We start from the raw sequence: 14142 nt of genomic DNA, 5'->3' as shown, positions 1-14142 counted from the left end.
GCCCCTCCGAGGCCGCGCCTCTCCCGCCGACCCCGGGCTGCGCCCGCTCCGGGCCGGGAGCGCCCTGAGGGGCCGCGCCCCCGCCCCGCGCCGTTACGTAACGCGGCGCACGCGGCGGCCCCGCTCCCACACACCCGCGCCACGTGCGCCGCGCCCCGCGGACAGAGGAGGAGGCGGAGGCGGGGTCGGAGCCGCTTTATTGGAGGAGACCGCGCGCGGGGGGCGTGGCCAGCGCGGGCGGAGGCGCCGCCCCGCCCCTCACGCGGCGCCGCACGCGGCCCCCGTGCGCGCGCATGCCCCGCAGCCACGTGCGGCGCCGGCCCCGCCCCTGGGCGTGGTCGGAGCGAGGGGCGGGGCCGAGGGGCGGGGCCCGGCCCGTGGAGGCACCGTGAGCTGTGCTGGTTAGTAATTAATGACAGGAGTGTCTTAAGGCCACCAGTAAGGTTAGTTAACGTCTCGGTAATCAAAATAGGTTTGCTTTAAACAGCAGTAAACGGGCTGAGAAGGCAGCAGGTTTGAAGTGGAGAGGCTGAAGTGGATTCCCAAAGGCACCTTCAGTTGAATTGAGTTTCTTCTTGTAATTCATGAATACACACTCCAGACTACAAAGAGAAGAAAGAGGTTGGATAATGTCCTTCAGCCCCTCGCCATAACAATCCTGCCTTTTAAGAATTTAAGATAATAAAGATAAATCCCTCTTAAATCTAAGAATTTGCCCATGTTGGTTTTCTTAGTTTTTCCCCTTGTGCTTGCACACCAGGACTATGTCTCTGATTTCAGTGGTTACTGCTGTGTTTGTTACTGTTACAGCACAAACTTGAAAACTTTGTCTTCCCTTTAAACCCTTGGCAATTACATGAAGACTCAAAGACTGAACCATTCCATCCCTGGCTCTCTATCCTAACCCACCTTTAGTCTCATTTCACCCAGCAGCCAAACCTCTGCCCAAAGGCTCCCTGGTACAGCAGTGCACTCGTAACTGCCACAACAAAGCAGGGAGCCAAGGCAGATGATAAGAGCTCTCAGACAAGGACAGAGTGTGGAATCTCATGTTACACTTCCGCAGCTGTAAAATAAACCCAGGTCTGCTCCTGGTTTCCAAGCCCTTCCTGTTTTCACTTTCACCTTTGTCACCCTCACTCCTGGTTGAGATTCCAGCACTGGAGCTCCCACATTATCACAGCGTGCCACTCACCGCATGCAACTGCTGTTAAATCCATCACTGCTATTTCAAATTCACTTTGGATATATTTCCATCTGAGTATCCTCCCTTTGCCTACACTGTACCACTCAGCAAATTAACACTATCCATTCCAAACCCAGGAGAAATCCCCATTTTGGTCAAACTTACCAATAATGATGATGATGATAATGACAACAACACCTATCAATATTGCCCACATCTGTGAAAAAAAAACCAAACATACAACACTTACTCCACACCATGCAACAGCACCAAGTGCCCCTCAGGGAACAGGAAATCAGCCCCTGCAAGGGACTTTCAGCACTCTCTGTCAGATCTAAAGTGGCAAGCAAAGGTTCTCCAGTCAGCAAGCTCAATCCACTACCAGCACTCGGAGGTGGCAGGCCATGCACACAGAGCAATAAGGGTTTCTCCACAAAAAGCCTGTCCCAATAAATGCACAAGCTGTTGTGTTACTCACCAAAGATGATTCCAACCTTTGGCAACAGCTACAAGTACAGGAGTCTGAGTGAGCTTCTTCTAATACTTTCTAATACTTCCCCACACATAAATTCAAGCTATGCATTTTTAACCTTTTCTTCTTGTTTCTCAAGATTACTGACACGCTTCCCCTCTGGCCATTACCAGACAAGACCCTGCCTAGGGCAGCACAGCCAGTAACACGCTGTTTGTTAATTTAATGCCATGCTTTAAAAACTAGATGCTGTGAATTACAAAACACCGGCTAAACACTTTCTGCCTTGTGAGACACCAACTGTGAAGTGCTCCAGGCACAGTGCAGGCTCACAGGCCAGGGTTACCTTGCAGTTCTTCCACCAGTACTTCCTCTTCAGCTTGGCCGCGCTGGTCTCGAACTGGGAGGCTCCTGCCTGCAGGGCATCAGCGCGGTCATCCAGCTCCGACAGCTTCTGATCCCGCTCCAGGACCTTGTCCACGTTCACCCTCATGATGTCAACAACCTGCAGCAGTGCAGGGCTTGCAGTGAGAGACCGCACAGTGCAGCACAGCCACAGACAGCTCCGCAAGGCACTCAGTGTTTTCTCAGAAGCAGGAGCTATTATCTTCTAGTATATGCAGCCACAAGGTTAAAGAAAACTACGAGATCCACCTGTGGCTAGAAGCCCTGAATGCCTACTTTATAAAGTCAGTTGTGGTATGGTTTCTCTGGGTCTGGATTGAAGGCACTGAGACAGCAGTTCACGTTCACACTCAGGTGTTTATTGTTTCTTATCACTGAAACAGTCTCACTGCTGTGAGTGGGGCAGCTTTTCATTAGAAGGCACAAAATGGCCACAATCTCTTGGTACAAGGGCTTCAGGCTAAACTGTCCAATTAAGAGCTGACACCTGGATTATTTCCCCTTTTAACCCAATAACTGATCCCACAGAGCTGCAATGCAGACTTTTCTGCCCAATTACAAAATGACACCCAAACCCATGGAGAAGAAGGAAGAAGAAGCATGAAGAAGAAACTCAACACCCTGTGCCCTCCATCTTGCTGCCATCCACAACACACTAAAAATCCCAAAACCTCAATTTCTCACCAAGTGATACACCTACACTGCTCTCTGTAATCTATTTCACACTTTTGTGGGTTCCAGCCTATCTTGAAGTCTGGGAAACTTTCTCCATGAATGAGGGTCAGAGTCAGTGCTGCCCTGGAGGTCAGGGCACCCCAGAGCAGACACAGAAATATTCCCAGTGCTCTGGGTTTCCACAGTCAGCAGTGCTGGCATGTCTTCAAACCTGGGAAAGACTTCCTGACTTGCCTCAGAAGGAGTTGAGGAAAATAAACATGATAGCATACCACGCCAAGAAATACTTGCCAGCCAGCCTGGCTCTTGGATTCCACAAAAATCACATTGGTAGCCAGCTCTCATAGCTGCTGATGAAAAAAAATGCTTGTTCTCTGTAAACAAAGGTTTTTGTCTTTACTTATGCCAACTCCTCAAGCACCAAGACTGCTGCTAATGTTTGCACACTGGGAACCTCTCTGTGCTTCCCCTTCATATAATGAAGGGAAAACTGCTTTGGAAAAAAACAACCCTTTTAATTGCACATGTTTCCTTCAGGAAGAGGCTGACACTACTACCAGAGCAGACTTTACCTCATCCACTTGGTGCTGGGTTTGCTGCAGCCGGCGATTGCTGCCAGCAGCCATGTTTGAGCTCCCAGGGACATTGGCCGACCTGCAGTAAAGAAAGGCATCATTACACACCTGACAGTCCTGAAAACTGGGAACTTGTATCCTTGTAATAAACACAGGGCAGTTGATTACTGGAAAAATGGTGTTTTAACAGCTGACAGTGGGTGCAAGTTGTGCAGCATCCCAAAGATCTTGCCAACAAATTGCCTGCTGCGCTAAGAGGCAGCAGCGGCTTTGCAATGAGGCAGGGACAGCTCCAACAACACTCCAGAGGCCTCAAAGAGTGAGCAGTGAGGGCTCAGGGTGTTCTCTCTTTCCCAAATGAACACAAGTACTAAGTTTCAAGCAATAGTAGTTTACGAAAAATTAAATACAAAAACTTAATACTTATTATAACTATGTGATTTTCCACCGATGCTTCTCTATTCTCTTTAAATGGTTGATACGGAGCAAGAGAAAGCACCAGAAGGAAACAGTATTTGGAAAATACAAAATGTAACTTCACTCAGCTTTTAATTTGTAACAGAGTTCTTTTTACCATCTTTATAATGGATGCAAGAGCTTCTGTACATACTCCTCATTACCTTTTCACCACCTGGCCAGGTTTCTAATGCGTATCTCTAAACCTATCTGCACTCAATTTCCTTTCCCATGTTCTTAGTTCTTTTACATCAGAATCTTGTTTAGTTTATCCTGGCACTCCAAACAGCCAAGTCCGACTGTTTCCTGTATTTACACATTTGCACATTGGCTTTATCTCGCCCGTAATGAGCACAGGCACAAGGCGGGAGCCAGGGCAAAGCTCGGACCGACCCTGTCACTGTTTGGTGCCACCCTCCGGTGCCGCTTCAGCGCCGGTCCCAGGTGAGCAGGCTCGGAAATGACAGCGCTTCCTGCGAGCTCCCAAACACAGCAACGCCCGGTGCCCGGCGGCCGCTGTCCCGGCAGGGCGGGCCCTGCCCTCAGACGCGCCCGGGGCCGCGGGACGGCCGGGCCTGCGCAGCCCGGGCCAGCGCCCCGCTCCCGGCCCGAGCGGCGCCTCAGGCGGGGCGGCCCAAGCACGGCCGGGCCGGGCCGGGCCTCGCCTCCGCCGTGTCCGCCCCTCCCGGAACCCCCTGCTCCCGCCGCCCCGGGCCCGCCCGCTCCCCAGATCCCCCGCTCGCCCCGCACTCACATCCTGGCGGAGGGACGAGAACGGGGCCGCGGCGGCAGCGCCCGGGCGGGTCCAGCGGGAACTGCGCGCGGCGCCCCGCGCTGACGAGTCACGGGGCGGGCCCGGGGCGGGCTCGGGGCGGGATTGGGACCGGGACGATGGGCGAGGGCCGAGATCGGGGCAGGCTCAGGGCGGGATTGGGACCGGGACCGGGACCGGGACGATGGGCGAGGTCGGAGCGATGGGAGAGGGCCGGGCCCGGGGCGAGCTCGGAGCAATGGGCGAGGGCGGGGCGGGGCGCGGTCAGGGCGGAGGGCGGGGCGGTGCTCGGGGGCGGGGCCTGGGGCGGGGCCATGGCCGGGTCCCCGCAGGCCGCGCTGCGGCCGCTGGGGGGCGCTGTGCCGGCCCTGCCCGCTCCGGACGGTGACGGGAACGGGAACGGGAACGGAGAGAGCGGCCGGGCACGGACACGGGGATGGACAGACACGGACATACGGACTCGGACATGGAGACACAGACAGACATGGAGACACAGCCACATAGTGACAGGGACACGGACTCACGGACACACACGGACACACAGCCACAGCCACGCGCATTCCGTGGTGTTGTCACTCGTGTCCGTGCAGCGCACGAGGGGGGCCGGGGGTGTCCTTGTCCCTGTCCCTGTCCCCGCCCCGGCTCCAGGGCCGCCCGGCGGGATCCCCGCTCTCGCTGCCCGGTCCCGGCGGGGCCGGAGCCGCTCGGTGCTGTCGGTGCCCGGAGCAGGGCCGGTCACACGCCGGGGTCGGTGCTGTCGGTGCCCGGAGCAGGGCCGGTCACACGCCGGGCTCGGTGCTGCTCCCGTAGGAGCCCCGGGGCTGCTCCGCCAGGGAACACCGGCCTCCGCTGGGAGGGAGGCACTGCCGGCCTTTGCCTCACGCGTTTTGAGTTATCTGTTCTTTTCCCCCCTCGTTAAACTTTATCTCACCCCGGGCATTTTTCCCCCTCATGTTTGGTCTTCAGTTCTCTCCCGCCACGCCCCGGGGATAAGGGAGGAGGTGCCTTCCTTCAGGACCGGGTCAGCCTGCCTGGATGGTAAATAACCCAGCAATTAACAGCCATGTGAGATGGAAAAATGGGAGCAATTTGGAGAATTAAATGCTGATTTATTCTAAAAGAGAAACCTAATTAAACTTTCTCTGCAGTCAAGAAGAAACTCTCTTATTGAAGTCTCGAATTCAGTTGTGGAGCTGGGTTTTGGAAGAGCTTGCTCATAATGGTACTAACACCGTCCCTGATAGATCAGATTAATTTATTGAACCTGCTTTCAGGTTTGCCTGCCGGGCTGGCCATGTAGTCTGGTACAAGTTTTGCTCTCGAGGGCCAGTTCTTAAATAACATAAGTAACATATAAGTTCATAAGTAACATATTTGATTAGTGCAATAGTTATTGCGTCTCAGTTAATTGTATCATTAAACGTGACCTCTCAGGTTTCTGCATCAGCAGCCCTCTTGAATTCTGCCGTTTGGCTCTGCTTAACAGGATTAAGCATTTTGCTACCAGCTCTTTATGGTTTCTCACAAAAAACCCTGGAAGTGATTGCCCACTGAAGAGAAACTGCAAACAAAACTCTGGGGCTGCACCTGCTCGCAGGAAAGCTGTGGACTGTCACATCATAACCCCAAAGAAATCAGATGCAATATTCTTACAAGGTCCTGCAGAGCACAAACTTTTTTTTTTTTTTGTGGTTCCTTAGAGTGACTAAAGCAATACTTTGTTCTCAAAGCAGGATGGAAGAGATGTGTTCAGAAGAAGGCACACGCTTTGTATGGGGAAATTTTCTTTTTTAATTTACAGCAGAAAGAATATAAAGCATTCAGAAAACATTTTCCATATTTTAAGGGCAATTCAAAACATTTTGCATGGTTCCAGCAGCTGAGTTCTTCAACAGATCCATTGATTCAGTGATGCTTTACATGCACAGTTACAAAAATAAAACTTACAAAAGAGAAGACATCTATACTAGTTTTACATGCAAGTCTTGGGGACCCCCCATTGGGCACCAGCTATTGTGTGGAACTGCCATAAGCGTGCAACCAGAGAGGGGGTTCATGTTATATTCTGTATTTCTTTCACACAGTATTACTGCTGTCGAATGTGTTTCACAAAGGAGCGATTCTATTATCAGAAGACAGAAGATCTGGCTCCTGGCACTTGGGAATTCGAATTTTCCTAGAAAGCTGCACTTACTTATATCTTAGGTGAAAATTAAGTTCCACAACCAAGGAGAGGGATCGAAGAAATCACTTCACTGCGGGGGAGAGCTGCTCCCTGCCCAGTGACACACACTGAAGGGTTTCTGCCCGACACAACAAAGCACTTGGGAGCTGGGCTGGCCCTGAGCACGCCAGCAGTCCTGGAGCTGTGCTGCAGCACTGCCTGCATGCTCCACAGCCAGCACAGCCTTAAACGTTTGGCTGAAGCAGGATCTAGGTTAGTAGATACACCACCAGGCCCATGGATCTGGAAGAGTAAATTTGAAATAGCTCTGTATATTACTGAATGGTTTTCTGTAAAGACGAGGAGTTAAAACATTTCCACTGAGGTCACTACTCTTGTTAGGAACGGATCAATTCTATATTGTCACGTTACTGGTTGATGGGTGCGATACTTCGGTTTCCAAATGTCAAGAGTTCTTCCAGTACTAATACAGAGCATTTCCAATTCATTCCAAAGGAGATTCTTCAGCTTCTCCTGTTCTGTTTTGGCGTGAGAGGAGAATTTAATGGTTAAGGTTCCAATTGCAGACAGTAAATCAGGCCATGAGGCTGCCCACAGGCACAGTGTGAGCACCAGGCCATTTGTTTTGCTTTTTTCCCTTTTTTTTAAAATTGAATCAGGTCATAAAGCAGCAGTTCAGAAATGTACAAGAGAATTCTGATAATGAGCTATAGCACATCTACTGTAATTCAATGCTGGCAGTGAAAAGAAGTAATTAAAAACAGGTACAATTATAGAAAAGGCACCAAGAGCACTGACCCCAGTTTTTTTGCCACAATCTTTGTTTTTACTCTTCTTTTAAAGACACCAGTTTCAAAGCTTCCTATGTGTGAATATTTTTTGGCTTCACAACAAGCCTTGCGTTTAAACATTGCAGTTGGTGGCCGGGATCAAGCAAGAACAACTATTCCAAAACTAACAATCTCAAATTTACACAAGTTCATTCAGAAATTTTAAACTGCCACAAGTGAGACAAACAGACAGGAGCAGTTTCTGATCTCAGACACATGTACGTGACCCACAAGTAATGACACGGACTTCAGGAGTTTCTTCCCTTACATTCCTGTGTAATGAGGATCAGAACTGGTTCCCATTGTTGAGAATCTGTGACAGTTTTAAATTAGTAGCTCAATTTTTAAAAAAAATCTAATTTCTTTGGCTCCTCACTATGTGGAAATAGCAATATACCATGACACCCCTACAGGATCAGTTTGCATCTTTTTTTTTTAAGTTTTACTTAATTTTTTAAAATTTTTTGTGCAATTTTTATTACATTTTCTGACTTCCAGCAGGAGATATGAAAATGTGAAACATATTTTCTACTTTCGTACTATTTATTTATTTTTTTCATTTTATGTTCATTCTAAGTGTTCTTTATTGGAGTGAGTGTATGGTGTTAAGCTAGATACGGTTTTTGTACTCTTATGATTATCTGCTTTGCAAAAGTAACTTAATTTTCTTAAGCAATATTAGCATTCACATTACTTGGCACCATTGGCAAAAAAAAAAGGAAAAAAAAAGAAAAAAAAAAAGACGGGGGTAAAAAAAAAGAAGGAAGGAATACATAAATTAAACCCAACTGAACCAAACTCCTGGTAGCCAAAATCAAATGTAAACATATCCTTTTTTTCTTTTTTTTTTTTTTTAAAGTAATGTTGCTCTGCCTTTTTTTTCCTAAGTCTAAATACAGTAGCTCTTTTTTGCCATTTAGTCATGCTTTAGCAAAAATGTTCTTCTAAAGAACATTTAAAATAAAGTTTCTTATAGTGAAATAAAGTTTTTGTTTCATTTTACAGACCATAGCCACTAATGCTTTGCTTTGTTCATTTCTTTTTCTTGAGTTCATGCACATATCTCTTTAATATATACAATATGTACAAACAATACATCCACACTCTTCTCGTTCATTCAGACAAAACTATACAAATAATAATTTTATCTTGCCAAGTTATTGACCCTTTGTGAATAAAATATTTAGTAATTAATCAATATATTCCCTTTCAAATATTTTTTCTCATTTTCCATTTCTACCTTCTATATATACAGAAACTGCCCAGATTTTGATGAAGTAGCCAAAATAAGAAATTTACTGGCCAGAATGCAGCACCACTGATCTTTAGGTGGCATAAAATGTCCAGGCAACATATGTACGTGACTCTGCAAAATGACAAGAGGTTTGACAAGTACACAAGAGAAAAAGCTACATGTTTTACAAATTATTTGAGAACTTAATTAAAACAATAGTACATGAAGGTAAGGCTAGAAAATAAAGTGCTGAATATGAGAGAAAGTACATGACAGTTGATATGTTTGCAGGTTCTAGTAAAAATACAAAACAAAAAAAAGTGTAAAACTTGCTTAAGCTGCTCTCTCCATTCCTCATGCAATACCCGTGTCTCTCATCCACCAAACCCCTCCTGTAAGTTCCCACGGGATGTATTAAAAACCTGCAGATTTAAAAAGTTGCATTAAGTGTGCTGTAGAGGTTTAAATAAAACACAAAGGACAGGAGTGCGAAGGAAATGAGGATGCATGGACCCAATAAAGATGTACTGATCTAAGCCCCTCCACTGAGACTCTCAAAGCTTCAGTTTCTTGGAGATGACTGACAGGTGCAGGAACAGCATTCTTGTGTTGCTTGTGCATTCCCACCTTTTCTGAACAATATTTTTGGTATAATATTTGTACAGTTCCACATGTTGTTTAATACAGCCCTATATGAAAAGGATAATTAATTAATCGCTTCTTCCTTCCTCCTCGGAGAATGAAGCAACTCACGATTTCCTCCTGGTGTCTTGTTTTCCCCACGATCCAACAGAAGATTGAGTTCCAAGATGTCTTGCTGAACAAATTAAAAGTTGTCCATGAAAGTGCAAATGCAATGACCAAAACATTACTGTTAAAATCCTGCAGCTGGTATTTCCAGAACTGCAGTGGGTATTTTTGTTGTTGTTGCATGTCTCTGCTAAAAACAGAAAATGAAAACAGTCTGAAAAGCAATGTCACATTGCTACGGGATGCTGCTGCGTATCTTCAAGTTCCTTGGCCTTTTTCAATTCTTTCACTCTGAAAAAACAAAGAGGAGCTATGTAACACTTCTACTACAAATCTCTTGCAGACAGAACAATCACAAGGATTCATCACTCCAACCTCCCGTGCAGAAGAGGCAGCTCCCAGAGACACGAGAGGAAGGCAACACCTTCCCAACACCACAAACAGCTGGGAAGTGCAAGAAAGGCCACTGGGGATCCCAAACAAACACCTTTGGAGAGACACACTTGGTTCCAGTGCTTTTCCCCAGTGCTGGGATTAATTCTGGTGTCAGCACGATCCCTTGGGGTTCCCTGGACTGCTGGTCCTGCCTGACCCTGCAGCTGCTCACAGCAAAGGGGTGTCCTTTGTTCAGTGCTGTTCCTTCTCTCCACACAGTGCTCAGGCAGTGACAGCACAGTGGGGGAAAATCAGCCTGTCCAGCTTGGAAAGGAAGCCTGGAGTGTACAGAGAACCTCACAGAAGGAAGTGCTTATGTACAAGCACAAGAACTGGTATGGGTGTGAAGAAAGGCACTTTGCTTCTCAAGTTCTCCAGCTGCTGTGCCCTGTGTTAATCATGCTGCTGGCAGCATGGTTTGTGCTGTCCCAGCAGGGCAGGATGCTGTGTGCCAAGGGAGATGAACCTGCAGTGTGGAAGTCACTCCTCCTATGTGTGGCCAGTTCTGAACTTTCCCAAATGCATCCATAATCACCTCCTCTAACTCATCAACACAAGAACTAAACCACCACTGAGAGCTGAAAGAGTTAAAGGGTGAAAAGAAGGGAATAAATTCAATCCCATCAAGTGGAACAGAGCTCTGCACTGGAGCTGGGGCAGCAGGAATCGTTCTGCTCAGGCTGAGAGCCTGGCTGTGTGCTGTGCAAGGAGCCAGAACAGATCCAAAGGCATTCCTGTGCTGCCCAGCTGTGCTTGGGGCTGGCTCTGCCTCTGCCTCCCCTTGCAGGGATCCTCTGCACTGAGATCCCTTTGCCACCTGCCTCCACATGTCTGCCCTCTGCTCCTGCAAGGGAAGTCCCCTGCAAAAGGAGCAGATTACAGCAAAAAAAAAAAAGAAAAAAAAAAAAAGTGATTTAGCTAAGCCTGTACAGGCTCAAGTGCTCATGTGATGCTGCAAAAACTTGAAAGGACAAGTAACAAAGGTATAGTACAAAAAATAGTGGCAGAGATGCAAGTCTGTGTTAGGCAACCAGCTAGAAGTGAAAGAATGTAACAAATCCCAAGTAAATAAAAGTAAAAAAACACATCAGGAGAGCTGAGCAGCAGCAATGACAGTTTGTAGCTACTGTGCACAGACTTACACCCACACATCTTTTGGCTCTTGCACCAGCCCGCTAATTAAGGATAGAATCAAGGCTATAAATTGATCTCTATAAATACACCTCCATCTCACCATTTTATTTATTAATTTTCTGCATGTACTATTAGTCAGAAGCACATTGAAAAGGGAGCTGGCTGCTTCTACCTCTGTTTTAGCTGACTCAAAGGCTCCAGCACTCAAATGCATTCACAGTATTTGTGAAATGTGGCCAACAGTGGTCAAATCAGACTAACCTGTATGCAGGTTAGAGCTTTGTTAATTATCCTAATTCCACTGTTGGATAGTATCATGTATGGAAGGAAAGACAGCTTCACAGAGAAATCTTCAGGAAGATGTTGGCTCTACACAGGCTGGGGTCTAAAAGAGCCTGTAGACATCAAGAGGCTCCAGCACTGCACAGAAGGCAGCACAAGCCTCCAAGTTTGTTCTCTAAGAGTTCTAAATTCACTGGGGTTCTTCATGCTGGGTACAGCCAGATCCCCTTTTCATTGCAGGAAACACAGGAGGGCTGACACAGTGAGCCAGAACAGTGACAAATGACAAGTTACTCATCTCCAGTATATCTTTTATTTTCTTGGTGCAGAAAAGCAGCCTCTCCCTTGAAGTTTTAATTAATATTTCTATTAGTTGACCATTTAGGAGCAGGAGAGCCAGAATCCCTGGTGCTGTGCTAGAAAAGATGTTGTGTCTCTGTGCAATGGACAATTTTAAAGCTTAGATTAGCTGTGCTTAAGGTACCATCAATTAATGCATGGTTTGCAGTGCAACTCCCAAGTGTTTTCTGTTGCACTTCAGTACTGTAATGTAAAATTAACCTGTTATTACAGATCTCTCACTGAGAACATGCACATTGAATAAGCTGGTGGCTCTTAGTGAGACATGCTATTCCTTACTTCAGCACTTCACATGCAAGGGCTACACTAAAAAAGCACTTCCACTGAAGAATGCAAGACATGCTTTGCTGCAAACTTCAACCTACAGCATGCAATATCTGCACTGGTGCACAACTATTGCATCTGTTTGCCTGGAACACACATGCCAACAGAAGTTCATTATTGCAGCACTCAGCATTTGCACTAAAACAGGTCCTGCTTCAGAAACAGAATCACAGAATCATAGAATGTAAAGGGTGGGAAGAGACCTTAATGATTTTCTAGCCCCAACTCCCCTGCCACGGGCAGGGACACCTTCCACTCTCCCAGGGTGCTCAAGGCCATGTCCAACCCAGCCTTGAACACTTCCAGGGATGGGGCAGCCACAGCTGCTCTGGGTAACTTATTCCAGTCTCATAATCCTCACAGAAGAAAAAATTCTTCTTAATTTCTAAACTAAAATCCCCCTCTTTCAACTTGTATCAATTACTCTTCACCCTATCACTACAGTTCTGGAGGAAAAGTCCCTTTTCAGGTTCCCTGTAGCACCCTCCACACTGGAAGGTGCTGTGAGGTTTCCACACAACCTTTTCTTCTCCAGGCTGAGCAGCCCCAATTTTCTCAGCCTGTCTTTGTAGGGGAGGTGCTCCAGTCCTCTCTTACCAACTTCACAGCGTCCTTTGGACTTGCTCCAACAGTCCCATGTCCTTCTCTTGTTGGGGACACCAGAACTGTGTGCAGGACTGACAAGAGCAGAGCAGAGGGTGAGGATTCCCCCCTCTGTCCCTGGCCATGCTCCTTTGGCTGCAGCCCAGGACACAATTGGTTTCTGGGCTGGGAGTACTCAGGGCCAGCTCATGGGGAGTTTTTCATCAACAATGACCCAAGTTTTTCCCCATGAGGCTGTTTCCAATCATTTCTCCACCCAGCCTGTCTCTGTGTGTGTGATTGCCCAGACCCAGGTGTTGGACCTTGCACTTTACTCTGTTCCTGAGGTTCAGTCCCACCTCTGCAGCCTGTGCAGGTCCCTCTGGATCCATCCCTTCCCTCCCACACAGCTCAGTGCTCTCAGCAAACTCACTGAGGGTGCCCCCAATGCCCTGACCATGGCACTGACCAAGATGTTGAACAGTATCAGCCCCACTATGACCCCACTCATCACTGGCCTCCACAGGGACCATAAACCACTGACCACAGCCCTCTGCACATGGCCAAGCAGCCAGTTCTTCATCCACCCAGGGGTCCATCCCCAAAACCACGTCCCTCCAATTTAGAGACAAGGACATGGGACAGAGTCAAACACTTTGCATTTGCACCACTTTCCTTGCTCAGGTGGGATTTACACCATTTACATGCAGGTGTAATAATTACTGCTGAAAACCAGACACAAAACAGCACAGAATTTCCCTGAAGGTACAAACTGAAATCTGCCACAGGTACATGACTAAAAGATGCTATTTAGGATGTAATGGCTTAAAACAAACCCTGCATTGCACAGCATTTACACACTTAGGCCTCAAGATGATAACCACCCAAATTCACTAAGCTACCATATTTTTTTTTAATTATCTACCATATTTTTTAAAATTATCTAACAAATTTTTTTTTTTAATTATCTCTTTGTTCAATGCAATAGTGTGTGTGTGTCCCACTGCAGGTAGGTACTGGGAGTCCTTTATTCCATTAACACACTGCTGGTAGATATGGAAACTTGCAGTCTGCAGCTCTCAGCCTCTCCTCCTCTCTCCAGAGCTGGCCCTGGGATGCCAGGGAAGTTCCTCCTTCTCCTTGGCACCATGGGCTCTGCAGCAGGCACAGACAAATGAACTGAAATTCCTCCAAATGGTACCAAAAATGGAACCAGTGCATGGCCAGAGTGTCACTGGGAAGCTCTGAGGTGTTGTTGTGAACCTCATGCTGCTTCCTCAAACCATGACAAACAGGAGGTGCCAGAACCAGTGCATGCACCAAGGTAATCATTATCTGAAATGCTTTGTCAAGAGAACCTAAAAATAACTGTCTTCAACCAATTCTTTCTTGCATAGCCTGCACTGCAACTTTTCCTGTGTCTTAGAAGTCCTTTCAGTCTTTTCTTAACTCTTCTTGAGTTCCCCACTCAGTGGCACTTGATTT

The 14142-nt window shown here is 47.3% G+C and overlaps 2 protein-coding genes across 12 annotated transcripts in view; both read right to left on the bottom strand.

The window, feature by feature from the left end:
- Positions 1–431: 431 nt before the first annotated feature.
- On the bottom strand, positions 432–4778 carry VAMP3 (vesicle associated membrane protein 3). Its single transcript, XM_063176758.1, has 5 exons — positions 4524–4778; positions 3311–3392; positions 2005–2163; positions 1352–1403; positions 432–602 (listed from the first exon to the last, which is right to left on the bottom strand). Coding segments are annotated over exons 1-5 (315 nt in total). The 5' UTR covers positions 4526–4778; the 3' UTR covers positions 432–582.
- A 1530-nt stretch (positions 4779–6308) lies between these two features.
- Positions 6309–14142, bottom strand: part of CAMTA1 (calmodulin binding transcription activator 1) — a 245427-nt gene continuing 237593 nt past the window's right edge. For all 11 annotated transcript variants that reach the window (XM_063177088.1, XM_063177089.1, XM_063177093.1 and 8 more), the window contains one exon: positions 6309–9831. In XM_063177088.1, the coding sequence (XP_063033158.1) occupies positions 9799–9831 (33 nt within the window). In that variant the 3' untranslated portion in view covers positions 6309–9798. The remainder of the gene's footprint in view (positions 9832–14142) is intronic.

The sequence above is a fragment of the Melospiza melodia genome, chromosome 26, assembly GCF_035770615.1.
Source record: "Melospiza melodia melodia isolate bMelMel2 chromosome 26, bMelMel2.pri, whole genome shotgun sequence".
Classification (NCBI taxonomy): domain Eukaryota; kingdom Metazoa; phylum Chordata; class Aves; order Passeriformes; family Passerellidae; genus Melospiza; species Melospiza melodia.
The sequence above is the reverse complement of the archived record's forward strand: the minus strand, read 5'-3'. Positions and strand labels throughout refer to the sequence as shown.